General features: G+C 40.9%; 1 protein-coding gene across 1 annotated transcript in view; it reads right to left on the reverse strand.

Annotated features, from left to right (window-relative positions):
- Window positions 1–14917, reverse strand: part of Nckap1l (NCK associated protein 1 like) — a 56171-nt gene that overhangs the window by 24036 nt on the left and 17218 nt on the right. Inside the window, exons 5-16 of the mRNA XM_021652085.2 lie at window positions 13630–13772; window positions 12684–12774; window positions 12457–12594; window positions 10848–10896; window positions 10606–10762; window positions 2922–2978; window positions 2568–2664; window positions 1579–1688; window positions 1270–1402; window positions 848–929; window positions 620–678; window positions 271–416 (exon numbers count right to left, since the gene is read on the reverse strand). Of these exons, the coding sequence (XP_021507760.1) occupies window positions 271–416; window positions 620–678; window positions 848–929; window positions 1270–1402; window positions 1579–1688; window positions 2568–2664; window positions 2922–2978; window positions 10606–10762; window positions 10848–10896; window positions 12457–12594; window positions 12684–12774; window positions 13630–13772 (1262 nt within the window). The remainder of the gene's footprint in view (window positions 1–270; window positions 417–619; window positions 679–847; window positions 930–1269; window positions 1403–1578; window positions 1689–2567; window positions 2665–2921; window positions 2979–10605; window positions 10763–10847; window positions 10897–12456; window positions 12595–12683; window positions 12775–13629; window positions 13773–14917) is intronic.

Below are 14917 nucleotides of genomic sequence, written 5' to 3' on the forward strand. Positions count from 1 at the left end.
ACATTCATCACCATAAAGGAAAATAAATCTTTACATTATAGTGGCCTGAGAACTTAAAGTAACACAATCAACTAAAGGAGTTTACAAGAGAACATGGAGCACATGTCTTTCATCTTAGCACTTAGGAGGCAGAGGCAGGAAAATCACCATAAGCCAGCAAGTTCTAGGACAGCCAAAGCTACACAGAGAAACCCTTTCTCAAAAACCTGAGAGAGACACAGAGACAGAAACATCAACTGGACTGATAATGAGGTCAGAACCAGGACACACCAGAAAGTAGAAAGGTCAGAGGTTTCCACCAACATTTTCTCTACTGAGTCCAACATCTGGGAGTGAAAGATGATGAGGTTCATGACCTTGGCTAAGTCAGGGTTCTCATGCAGGTGCAAAGGTGCCTTCGCCACACTGGTATATGCCTGTGGTTAGAGTTGGGAAGAGGAGAGAAAAAAAGACAAATGGGATGAAGCCAAGCCATGAGGCTATAATTTGATCTGCCTGTGTTGTGGCCTGTGTAATCAGCAATTCTCAAGGATTACTTATTCTCTGAAGCAGAGCTTAAGAAATTAAAAATGGAAGAGAGACTTGTAGAAGATGAAGAACTTTTGGATGGGGACCTTACCTGTAGGCGGAACCAATCCAGCCTTAATCCAGAAAAGTCAAATTTCTCTTCATTATCAACTATAAAAAACAGAAGCAAATGTAAAAGAAAATGACACGACAGCACCTGGCACTTGACTGCATAGAATGTACCTCCTCAAAGTTGTCTTATCCGGTGCTCTAGCTGACAGACCAATATTTCCAGAAAAAACTGTGTCAGCCCGCAAGTGCTCTGCCTTCCTCCAGTTACCTTGCTTGAGACTCAGAGAGGACAGCGTACTAACAAATGAGGACATGATGACAGACTCCTCCTCCGGACACACAGACAGGTTCTAGAAGAAAAGTGGAAGGTGCTGCCAGTGCTCACAGGTTCCATAGGATGGAAAATGCACACACAGGGTCAGTCAGAGTGTGAAGGGGGAATGAATTGCTGATTGCCCAAAACAGAAAACCCAAGCAAGGACAGTGTGTGCTGCCTAGGATCCTTGCCATGTGGCCTCCCATTTTCTCTCCTCTTGCTTAGGGGGAAAAAAATCTGCTGAGATTAATACATCTTTAGTGTATACTAGTTTTTTTGACACCCAAATTACAGACATTCAGCCAGAGTAGCTCCAGAGGAAAAATTATCAGGGATTGTGCTTGAATCTCCAAAGTCTCATCAGTGGAACACACCTGAATGATGTCACTAAGCACAAGGACATCGAATCTGGCCAGGTACTGGAGGTGGTACTGCTGAATCACTTTGATGTGTCGCCGGACCAGACCCCTCATTTCCTCCAACAGGAACAGAAGCTCTGCAATGCTCCTGTAAAGATGAGGACAAGGACAGAGACAGACATCGACAAAACCATGAGTGAAGACAACACAGCCATACAAGGCAAGATCCCCCTAGATCATTTGATGGAGATCCCCCTAGATCATTTGATGTGTCCTTGCCCGCTTCTCCCAGTCTAAGGACAAGGTTCTTGAGCAAATACTAACGAGTCAGCATAGTCTTCAGGTGTCTTAATCTTGGTGACATTTTCTGTATGGCGAATCAGCCAAGTGACCTCATCACGAATGAAAGACAGGGCCATGAAAGCAAAAAGGGCCTAAGAGAGGACAAAGTCCATTAGAATTTTCTACTTGAAAGGATTTTCTACTCACAAATTTTTTTTTAATTTTAGTGTGGGGTTACAGCTCAGTTAGGAGAGTGCTTACCTCTCAGGTACAAAACTCTGGGTTATATTCTCAAAACAGGGGAGGGGAGTAAACACAGAAAACTATTGAAATAATCTGATATAATTGTATAGCCACACCCAGAGCATCTAGAAACAGGCGCACAGAAAGCTGAACCATGTGACATAGAATCACACACACATATGTTGGTCCTGGCTCACAGTCAATACCCTTCCCTCTCAACAAAATTAAATTTTAGACATACTTAATGGGTATTTATATGATTTAAAACAGAAAGCAAGCTCTGTCATCAATTAGTTTACACTCAAACAGAAGATAGGCCAAGTATACAAATAGCTGTTAGATGGCATGCTATGATGAAGCCAAGAGAAAACATGAAACATTTGGGTACTTTGAGAGTCACAGATTCAGCACACATATAAATTGATCATAAGAAACTCAGAAAAGGGCATAAGAGATGGCTTTATTGGTAAAGTGCTATGCATAAAGACCTGTGTTCAGCCACCATAACCCATGCACAAAGAAGCCATGCATGATGGCACCCACTTGTAATCTCAGCACTCGGGAGGCAGAGATTTTCAGATCCCTGAACTCACTGGGCAATCTGAGCCTCAGGCCAGGGAAAGACTCTGTCTCAAAAAAACCAAGATGGACAGCCTCTGAAGAACAGCACCTGAGGTTGCCCTCTGACCTCCACACTCACATACTAGCATGCATGTGCTGTCTCATGAATACTAAGTCTCCACCCACATAGCCATTGGTCATAATTCCTCTCCCAACATTTCTCTTGCCTTAGGACCCAGCAGGCCTGGTTCATCATTTAACACAGTCTCCAACTCCTTCACAGCTGTCCGCAGAAACTGCCGGCGTTGACAGTGAAACTGGCCACTGAGGAAGGAAAGTGGAAAGTAGAGAATTTTGTCTTTTCCTCCTTCACAAGTTCCCCAGAAGTAGTGCAAAAGAGAGCTGCACTTTGGGAGGGGTGTCAGGCAGGAGGAAGGCTCAGTGCTAAACTTACAACCAGCTGTGGGGCTGCAGGGAGTTCTTAGGGTAAGACCACAAGTCTGTATAAAACTAGTGTGCTGAAGTGGAAAGTCTGGAGAAATTCCTATCCCAGCCCCTCCAGGCCCACATCCCACCTTTACCTGTTTGCAATGGCATGTTCCTTGCTCTCCTTGATGTCTGCCACTCGCTTACTGTACCTGAGGATTGACATATCAAGTGTCATGCCATTAGTTAGTAAGTACAGGCTCCCTAACTAACAGGATTTTCACCCATTCTTCTCACCCTATGCAAACAAGAGTCTCAGCTTGGAGACCATCTTGTTCTATGCTTAATTCTGCAAAGACAATCACTATCGGAGCCAAGCTATGCCTGTCATCCCAGCATTCAGGAGGCAGAGCAGGGGGATCCCAAGGCCAACCAGGCATATATACAGAGAATCTGTCAAAAGAACAAAAGGCAGGCAAGGGAATTAGGAGAGAGAGAGAAAAATGGGTAAAGGAGGAAAAGAAAAGAGATGAGGAAAAAGAAAAGGAAACAATATGCCACTGTGGGAAGGAAATGACTTGCAGTTGTCAGTTGGGCTCCAATGGTGAGGGTCAGGTGGACCCCTTTCTCACACTGTGCTCCCACTGGATACCTTCCAGATTTGATCGGGGTGAAGAAGGGACTCACAAACACCACACCACCCATTTGCAAGTAGAAATTTCATCACCACCTCCCTACTCCAGCCCTGATTACTACAGGTCCCATCCCCATCCACTGTGTCTTGGTATTTAGCTCACCAGTTATCTATTACTTTTTATTCCTGTGTATGTGTGTTGGCTTATTTTCCATGCTCAACAAGCAAGTTTAAAGCCTCCCTTATTCTGGAAACCCTCATTTGACCCCAACACCCTGAACTTCACCCATTCTCACACACCACCAACTCCTCACCTCTCACTGATGCTTCCAATCTCACAAGACCTCCAACACTGAACAATCCATTTTCCTGAGGTCAATGTGAACGTTTGGATCACCAAACTAAATAACCTTTTTATTGCTGTGGTTCATTTGCAATGTTTGATCATGTCTTTTTTTTTTTTTTTTTCTAATAGAGACCTGCAGAATTCCACACTAAGTGGCTCCTGCTCTCTGAGTTCTTACTGTCTTCATTCATTCTCTGGCAGCTGCTGCCACAGCTAGTGGCAGAGACTTTATAACTTCTCATAACTTCCCTTCTCAAGCCTCTCCTTTACCGAACTTAGCATGAAAATTAAAGGCATTTGGAATTGAGAATTATCTTATTAAATCAGTATTCAACTCTATAGCACTGCTAATAGATAATTATTTCAACTTCCATCCAGTAGGGCAGACGGATACAAGATTAAGAGTCAAAAAAAAAAAAAAAAAAAACCAACTCTAGAATTAGTCCATATTTCCACCTCTCATTAACTGGAGGACATTCAGACTGTGCCTCCTGTCTTCTCTCTCTCTCTCTCTCTCTCTTTCTCTCCCTCTCTCTCTCTCTTACACACACACAAACATATATATACCTAAGTTATCATAAAGATCAAATCACATTATTTATGTCAAAGAACTTCTTGAACTATAAATCATATGTATTAGCTGCTGTCCTTGGAGACAGGAACCGAGCAGCTTTTCCCCTCACTAGAACACTTAATATATACCCATTTCTATTTCCTGTACCTTCTGTTTAAAGACTAAGTTCTCTCAACTCTAGAAATTAATTCTCTTTACTATGTTCTTGTTTCTTTGTTCTTTTGTTTTGTTCTTTTAAATGTTTCTTTTTTTTTCTTGTTGGTGGTTTTTAAAATTATTTATCTATGTATTTATTTGTGGGGTTGAAGAGTGTGTGTGCCATGGCATATACATAAAGTTCAGAAAACAATGTTTAAAAGAAGGTTTTTCTCCTTGAACCATGTAGTTTCCAGGGACGGAACTCATCAGGCTTGGTGGTAAATGCCTTCACCTGCTAAGCCATCTTGTCACCCCTTTGGCAATTTTTTTTTTTTTAAATAATACTCCTCGGTTGTTGAGGGACCAATATTCTCATTACTGTATTTTGTTTTGTTTTGTTTTCTGTTTTGTTTTAGAGAAGGGTATTGTTTTGTTTCTTTCCGATGCAGAGGATTAAACCCCAAGGTTTTATACATGCTAGCAAACATTCTGCCTCTAAGCCATAGTCCTAACCCTTAATATATTGTGAATAAGACAATCAGGAGGGGAGAAGAATTTTGTAAAAAGCTATTACTAAAATACAGGCTATATACAGGGAGAAATATATAGGCTAGGGATGTACCTTCCTAGAATGTACAAAGCTCTGTTTAATCCCTAGCTTGGGGAACAGGGGAGAAAATAGAAAATTTAAAGTGTGTTACTGATCCTACAGAAACATTTGAATATGTTCACAAAAACATGTCAAAGAATATTCTCTAAAGCATCTGTTTAACTTAGGAGGCAGAGGCAGGGAATCTCCCTGTGTTTGAGACAGAAAATTCCAAAATAGCTTGAACTACATAGAGACTTCCATTTCCAAAAAAAAAGAAAAAGAAAGAAAAAGAAAAGAAAGAAAGAGAGAGAGAGAGAGAGAGAGAAAGAAAGAAAGAAAGAAAGAAAGAAAGAAAGAAAAGCATTTGTTTAAAATTTAAAATTTTCTTTTCAAATAGAAACAGTTCAAATGTCAAATGTTCATCAACAATACATTAGGGAGCTGCACAAGACTATTTTCCAAGCTTGGTGACCTCTGACCCATCCCTGGAACACAGGTAAAGGTGGAAGGAGAGACTCCACAAAGTTGTCTCTGACCTCTCCTGCACAAGCCCCTTTACACACACATATATGAACACATGCACACACATACACACATATGTACATACATACACATACATCATATACACATATACATCATATGTACACACATGCATGCACACACATACACACATATGTACATATATATACATATCATATGCACATACATACAATAAAAATGTTTAATAAAAAAGTTATAGAAAATTCAAGTCCTATATGGCACACACCTTTTTTTATTATTTAGAGAGAAATTTCTATTTCTAGGGCATAAGCGGACTTTCCAAGAACAAAGCAAAACTTGCAGAACTTCAGGGAATACATTGAATAGTAGTTTGCCACACGGCTTGTATTTGCTGTGCTGCTTATTTTTAGGTAAAGCTCCTATGCACAGTCTCTAAGAAGAGCAGAACCTCATATGTCCTGAATAGTTTTAAAGAGTCCAGTACCAGTAACTCACGTTGGAGATGGGCAAAGAAGATCGTCTATGTTTATGGTATCATTTCTGGTGAGTGGGAATTCACACTCTTAATATTTAATACTTTCTACTGTAGTACATCTTTTCCTCCAGGACTTTATCCCTCTTGGAGAAAACCCCATGTCTTCAAATGCTCCATTGCTCAAAACAAAAAGTGTTCTTTCATATAAACCACTTATCACCTTGGATCCACAGAAGCCAAATGATGGCCAACCAGAGATTCATCACAAGGTCATAAACTTCATCTATTGTACTAAGTGAAAAGCAGCCATGGTCTTGAATGTTTCCCCTGCCTAGATTATTTTCCAAACTTCTGGCAGTTCTCTACCTGTCCTGTACAGTAACTCTCCACACTCAGAAGTGCTTTCACAACATGATGGGAGAAACTCGCTTGTGAAAGTAACACAGAAGTTAGAATGGCCTGAATCAGGAGGTTTTCTGTAAGATTTTTTTCTCCTAGTAATGTCAAAACCTACACTCATAAAGTCTTGCCAACATGACTGCTTACACACAAGCTGACAACAATAGGCATGCCAAAATAGAGAGAGGAAAGATCACAGGGTTTCAATCCTGCACAAAGCACTGGAGGCAACGAAGGAATAATGAGAGTGGGAGAAATAGTCTTCTCCAGGAAAAAGCACACCAATTGGTTGCCTAATACCAAATGGTCAGCCCTGAAAACATAAATACAATTAACATTATATAGATTGAGCCAGTTACATTTAAGAATATATATGCATATACATATATATACATGTACCAACAATGAAAAACAGATGCTGTGAATTTGAAAGAGAACAAGGAAAGATATATAGGAGTGCTATGAGGGAAGAAATGGGGAAATTATACAATTACATTATAATATCAGAATAAATAAGTTTTAAAAGCAACAAGAGAATATCAGAGCTGTATAAATTTCCCACCTTATACACTTCAAGTTCAGAGGAACTTTTAGAAATGGAACAGAAGTGTATAGCACACACCTTTAATCCCAGCATTTAGGAAACAAAGGCAGGCAGATATCTTCAAGTTCAAGACCAGCTTGATCTACACAGGGAGTTTCAGGCCAGCCAGAGCTTCATAATGAGACTCTGTGTGTGTATGTGTGTATATGTGGGAGTGTGTGTGTGTGTGTGTGTGTGTGTGTGTGTGTGTGTGTGTGTAAGAGAGAGAGAGAGAGAGAGAGAGAGAGAGAGAGAAATGTTGTAAATACATAATGTTATAAACATAATGAAATTTTGTTCAAAATATGTGGGTGCTTTGCCTGCATGTACATCTACACTCTACATGTGTACACGGTGCCCAGGGGACCAGAGAGGAGCCATATGCCACAGAAGTGGGGTTACAGATGATTTTAAGCTACCATGTGGGTGCTGAGAATTGACCCAGATCCTTCGGTAGAGCAGCCAGTGCCTCTTAACCACTAAGCCATCTTTCCAACCCCTCAAGTGTTAAAAAAAAGGTAAGTCTTAGCCAGAGCCATGGTTCATGCCTAAATCCTAGCATTCAAGGGCTGAGGCAGAAGAAATGCAACACATTTGAGGCTAGCCTGATCTATAAAGTCAGACCTGTCTCAAACAAACAACAAAAAAAGAAAAAGTTTCTATAAACTGATATTCAAAGATATCTAAAATGCAGTGATAAATAACTACATAGATATAATGTAGAATGTAGAACCAAATGCTTTTCCATAACTTTTTATATAAAGTTAAAAACACAAGCATACTTCTGTATATGTGCACACACACACCTGGAGCACACACATTAAATAATTCTGGGAGGTGAGGCTTCATTTCTTTTGCATTTACAGATGTTATATTTGTCACCAGAAATAAATGTAGATAATCTGACCTCTCCCTCAATTCCATGCCTTCCTCCTCTTTTTTTAAGCCCATTCTCCCTTCACAGTGACACTGAGTTAATTCCTTATCCCCCACTCACCCCTAAAACCACTGAAACCAGCTTTCAACCTCACCACACAATTGAGGTTGTTCACAGAACACAAAGATGACCTCTGTAGCCAAATCCAATGGACTTCTACAACCCCCATTTTGTTCATTCTCTTCACACTCTCTTGCATATGGTAACAGGTCCTTCCTTCTTGCCATGCTTTCTTCCACTGGCTTGATTTTTTTCTCCTCAGTGTCTATCATGGACTTTCCTGCCTCTGCTTCATTCTTAAATATTGATGTTCTCAAAAGGTGTGTCCTTGTTCTTCTTCTTGAACAATTAAAACTATTCTCAGGGCTTTGAAAAACATGCCACCAGTTGTCATCTGGTCCAGATAACATGCTTAGTTACTAAGTCACACAGCAAGAGGCCTGACATACTTAGCCTGTATGTCCTACAGACATTTCCAGTTCAGCGTGCTCAAAATTAAATACACAGGGATCAGCAGTTAAGAGAAGTTGCTACTCTTGCAGAGGATCTGGGATGGGGCTCCTGCCCCCATAGGAAGCTCACAACCATCTCCAACTCCAGTTCCAGAGGATCCAACACACTCTTCTAGCCTCTATGGGCACTGCACACACATGGTTCAGAGACACGTATACAAGAAAAATATTCATGCACATAAAAATAAACTAAAAACCTAAAAATAAAAATTGAATCATAGTCTTTCCCCACACTTACTATAGTTCTCATGTCTCTACCCTAAGGAATACCAGATGCCCATCTCAGAGTTCTTGACATCCTCAATTCTTCTTAATTTACTAAATTAATCCCTGCCTCTAGCTTTGCCCATCTAATCTTTCTCCCCTGGAGCAGTAATAGCAGTAATCTTCTCTAAAATGCAAATCTGATCCTTTCAACTGCTTCATTTGAATTCATTCAATGACTCCTGACCCTCTTGAGTACAGATTCAAACTCTAAGACAGAGATATGATATTGCAACTCACTGTTCCAAAACCAACTTTCATAGCCCCACCTTTGTAACCCAAGCTGTCCAACTTGAACCTCTAAGCACATTTTCTTTTGCATTAAAAGCTATGAACTTCAAGCTAGGTTTGGGGTAAACACCTTTTAAACCCAGCATTCAAGAGGCAGGCAAATTTCTGTGAGTTTGAGGCCAACTTGCTCTATGCAGTGAGTTCTAGGACATCCAGGGCTACAGAGAAACCCTGTCTTTTAAAAAGGGCTGAAGAGTTGAGTCAGCTGATTAGAGAGAGCACTGTCTGCTCTTCCACAGGTACTGAATTCAATTCCCAGCAACTACATAATGGCTCATAACCATCTATACTTGAAGTTGATGCCCTCTTCTGGTGTGCAGGCATACACGCAGAAAGAGCACTCATACATAAAATAAATAAAATATTTTCTTAAGAAAGAAAGAAAGAAAGAAAGAAAGAAAGAAAGAAAGAAAGAAAGAAAGAAAGAAAGAAAGAAAAAAGAAAGAAAGAGGGTTGGGAGGAACTGAGGTATTTCTCTTGCTGCAACTGTTTAACTCATGTCTGTCTGTCCCCCATTCTCTTCAGAACCTCCGAAGCCAGTGCAAATATCCTTAATGCCCCTCCTGCTTACACCGCACTTTGTGTCCCAAACCCCTGTTCTGTCACAACTATTTGACTATTTTCCAACAATTTGTAAATTTTTCTTTTTAAGCTTAAAAACAATTTTACTAGATTTTAAGAGAAGAATTTGGGGTAGGGGTGGGGACAAGGCAGGCAAGTAGCAATTCTCAGAAGCTACAGGAGGAAGGCAAGAGGAAGAGAGAGAACCACGCCATTTGAGTTAGAACATAACTCAGACACATGGTAGAAAAGCAATCACATGGAAAAAAGGAGTGAGAGTAAACTGCAGGGAAAGAGTAAGAAAGCCCAAAGTGTTAGGGAAAGCACATATAAAACAAAAAAGGTTAAGCTTTCCTGAGTAATTCAGCAACTGCCATATTTTTTAATAAGGTCTCACATGTAGCCCATGTTGCATTAAATGCTGAATGCTGTCATTACTACTGTGTGCCACCAAACTCAGCTTGATACGTTAAAAAAAAAAGTTCATGATGTACTATACCAGATCTTTTTCCACATACTTTACATACATGAACTCTTCAGAAAACTACAAAGTCATAGAGAGATACATCTTCATTTTGTTGTGGTTCTGTGTTTTCTTTGTGCCTACTTGATTTTGTTTAGATCTTGAGATAGGGTCTTGTATACCCTAGACTGGTCTGGAACTCACTGTGAAGCAAGCCCAGTCCTCCTGCTGCCACCTCCCCAAGTGCTGAGACTATAGGGGTATACCATGACAACTGAATGAGAGGCAACACTTTTACAGATGAGGAAACTGAGCTAATGGTATGGAGAAGTTAAGTGACCTACCCAGGTCACACAGCTAGTGAGTGGCTCAGCTTGAATTCAAATCAGGCAGCCTGGCCTCACAGTATCTTAGTAATCTCTCTATACCTAAAATCAAGTGAGGCACCAACATAGAGTAAGTGTTTGCTAAATATTTAAAAGTTAAAATTAATCCCTACCACCTATACTTTGGGAAAATGGATGTTGTTGAGTCTATACCTTCCAAAGATCATCTTCTAACTTACTCACCCTTTCAAACTGCTGAACAGGTCCTCAGTGACCTTGTGCACCTGGAGCACATCCTCCCGGATGAGGGTGATGTACAGGGAGCCCTCCAGACACAGCTTCCACAGCTTCTGACACTGGCTATTGGAGTTGAGGCACCCGTGGCAAAGAAGAAACCCAACTGCAGGTGGGCAAGAAGCAAAGAAGGCTTTCAGTATGCTTCTGGGAGTACTGCATGCCCTAACCCATTTGCTCCGACAACTTACTTATGATCCATCGCTCCATCACTTCCACAGACAGATATTCGCAGGCCATCTATGAGAAGACAGGTAGAGAGGGTCAAGCGGCTGCCTAGGACTTCTAAGGAAAGGACAGAGCCAGAAAGATGGTTCAACCGGTAAAGGAGCCTGCTGCCAACCTGAGTGAAGAAACAGAGCTGATTCCTGAAGGTTGTTCTCTTACTCCTGTACTTGTGCTCCACCCACTTATGATACAAAATAAATCAATAAAAGTGTAATTAATTGTTTTTAATAGAAGTTAGGGGAGAATTCATGCCTCGCATGCACAAAGGCCAGAGTGAAATCCCCAGCACTAAAAACAAACAAAAATAACTTCTTTTACCAAACTGGATTAAAGCGCTTTAATGAGACAACATCTAGGAAAGCTGCCACCAAAGAAACAAGGTACCGAAAAGGGACTGAGGGGCAAAGGACATAGATGAGGAAAAGAACAAGGTTAGGCTGGAAGTAAGAACAAATAAAATTTGTATAGCATAACATCTCCTCAACACTGAGATACTTTCAAAAAGCTTCAACTTAAAATCTCATAATTTCATCTTCCATTATGTTCTTTAATCATACTTGAAATGTAAACACTCATTTGGAACTTATCAACGACCTCTCACCATTAGTTGTAAATGTGTGTGTGTGTGTGTGTGTGTGTGTGTGTGTGTGTGCGCGCACTCATGCATATTCTTGTAGAGACTAGAGTATGTCATCACCTGTATTCCTCACTCTCCACCTTATATTTCTGAGACAGAGTCTCTCACTGACCCCAGAGCTCATGGCTGATCAGCTTGGCTCTGAAGATCTGCCTGCCTCCATGTCCCAGTGCGGAGAGTACAGACCCACAGCACTGCGTCCAGCCTTTATTCAGTTGCCAGCAATCTAAAATCAGGTTCTCACAGCGGCAGAGCGATCATACCCTGCCCTCTACCTCACCCCCACATAGTTTTATTATTTTTGATCATTTGAGACAAGTTCTTGCTATATAGTCCTTCCTGGCCTCAAACTGTGGCAGTCCTCGCGCTTCTATCTGCCAACTGCTGAAATTACAGAAATATGCCATCAATTGCATTTCTATGGCATATCTTCCTTTCAATCCTCTAAATTCTTTGAGGGAAAGTATAAAGCCTGTCATGTCTGAATACCAACATTTATTAGTTAACAGACTCCTGATACAACTTCCTGCTTAAGCCTAACGACTCCATTTCTTTTTTGGTGGGTTCTGAGTCAAGGTCTTACTCTAGCCTCGCCTGGCCTGACACTTGCTATGTAAGCAGGGCTAGCTGTGTACACATGGCAATCCTCTTGCCTCACTCTCCCAAGAGCTAGAGGCATAAATATAATATGCCACCACACCCTCCTGACTCGGCTCCATCCATGTGTTAATTCAGGCACATACTAACCCTCATCCAATCAGAAACTCAACATCAGTCATGACTTTTTTAGCTTCTTAAGAAGAGACCAACCTAGAGGTAGGCCCTAGAAGAATGCTAAAAAAGCCTGGGGGCTAATGTCTCCCAATAAAAGCACCTTCCAGAGAGAGGGCCTTGGCAGAGAGTAACTCTTGTAACAGAAGGAAGAGGGAACTCACTGTGTCTGAATTGGCGGGGTTAATCATAGCCGGGGGACTGCTGATGAGACTTAGAAGCTGGGCACTACGCCACTGCTCAGCACCCTGGCTCCTCCGAACAAAGAGGAAGTGCAGAGAGAGGAGGGCTCCACTCACAGCCTGTGGAAAGAGGCAAATAAACCCTTAATGTCAAGGATGAATGTGAATGCTTCTGCCTGGATGATTCTCCTCTCTCTCAGGGAGCTCGCCTTTGTGTGAGGTCCAAATTCTTCTGTCAGCTTCTTCAGAGGATGGTCATACTCTAATACCATCTGGCCCAGTCGAGCAAAACTGGGGTCACTGGAGGAAAGCAGAAGAGAAAAGAGTTATGGGCTATTCTCAGCATATGTTACATAGAGGATAATGCAGATATGTGCACAGGCTGCCATTTCCTACTCCCTCCAAATACAGATATGCTAGCCTGTGAATTACATATACTGATGTCCAACTATAGGTGTACCAAGTTATGGTTAGAAATAACCACACAGTTTTGAACAGGTCCATGAAAGTTTCTTTCTTGTAGGCTCCCCAGACAGGGCTGGATGCATAACAGCTATCCTATAAATTTGCACTCACTCATCTATATCAAATATGCCTGCACTTAAATCTCTGAAAATCCCAAAGGGGAGACAAAGATTCTAAGCTCATCTCTTAAAGCTTGTGCCAAGATAACCCATATAGACATGGGGGAATGCACATCACACATAGAAAACCATGCTGTGTCTCACTCTCATCTTTCCATGTTTCATTTTTTCACCCTTTAAATATTTATACTGCATTAATGAATGGAGGACAGAATTGCAAATAATCCAACATCCATTTCTATTTGGCTTCCAATTATCTTTAATGTGTATTATCTTACATTACTTACCTCTAATGGCTTAACCTTACTGGTATTAATTCTGAATACTAAAATGAATTGTCTGTGCCTTTAATAACCTGAAAAGCAAAGTGGAAGCCAGTCCAGGATTATAAATAGATCAGAGATAATACTGAGTGGATAATCCATTGGCAGAGATTTAATAGTTAACTGTATGTGAAAACGTATCTTATTTTGCCTGGGACACCATGTGGACTATAGGTTCTCATAGGAGAAATCATGACAACAAGTCCCTTTGTCTCCATGCAGCAGCACTTTACCTCCTTCTAACTCACCTATGCCCGTGCAGCATCTCGTGGGCACAGTTGTACATGCCAATGAGTATCCGGCGGTCCTCAATCCGTGACAGGAGTAAAATGACTGAGGTGTAAGTCACAATCAAGTCCAGGTAGCTCCGAGTGAAGTCAAAGTTGAGATTCTACAGTGAAAATAAATAATAATCTCAAGATCAATGTGGCCAATTAGTCTGGCCATGCAGCTTCTCCATTACAGTAATAAACAGATTCAATGCCTATTAGAAGTAAAAGTTTTCAAAAGAAAATTGAAACAAAGGTCAGGTGCTAAACATGAGCTCAAGATACAGGAGAGCCTGATACCTTGACACTAGCCATAATCACAGCTGCTCTGGATACTGAGGCAGGAGAATTACAAGTTCAAGGCCAGCTCAGACTACAGAGTAAGTTTAAGGCCAACTTGGACAACTTAGTGAGATCCTGTCACAAAATAAGAAAATTTGGCCAGGCATGGTAGTGCACATAGGCAAAGGCAGTGGATCTCTGAATTTGAGGCCAGTCTGGACTACAGATGGAGTTCCAGGATAGCCAGGGCTACATAGAGAAACCCTAGAGAAACTTTATCTTAAAAAACCAAAAGAAGAAGAAGGAGCAGGAATTGAAAAATGAAGGAGAGAGAGAGTTAAAAATAGAACTAGGAGGGGCTGGAGAGATGGCTCAGTGGTTAAGAGCACTGTCTGCACTTCTTAAGGACTGAGTTCAATTTCCAGCACCCACCCACATGGCAGCTCACAAGTGTCTGTAATTCCAGGCCTGACACCCTTACACCAATGCACATAAAGTAAAGAAAATTTAAAAAAAATTGAACTAGGAATCTAAGTCAGTAATAGAGCTCTTCCTAGAATACACAAGGCCCTAGCTTCAAAGAGCCCGGTAGCAAGCCCAGTAGCAAAAAAAAAAAAAAAAAAATACAAAGAAACTAGGAAATAAGGTACTACTGGAGGATTAAAAGATGTGAAATAAAAATGCTAGTGTATAACTTTGTGTTATTTATTTAAAACACACTGATGTTCTGCTTACTATTTAAGAGCATTTAACCTTATGTTTTTAAAAAGAATTACAGTGTCAGACCATCAAAATGGCAGTGGGTAAAAAGCACTTGTTGCCAAGCCTAACTATCTAAGTCTGGAACCCACATGGTAGAAAGAGAAAACTGACTCCCACAAAGGTTCTTCTGACTTCCATACATGTGCTATGGTACGTGAACACATAAACCTTCCCGCCCACAAACACACAATAAATAAGTATTTTAATTAAAAATAAATGAGAA

Source organism: Meriones unguiculatus, chromosome 8, assembly GCF_030254825.1.
Source record: "Meriones unguiculatus strain TT.TT164.6M chromosome 8, Bangor_MerUng_6.1, whole genome shotgun sequence".
Classification (NCBI taxonomy): Eukaryota; Metazoa; Chordata; class Mammalia; order Rodentia; family Muridae; genus Meriones; species Meriones unguiculatus.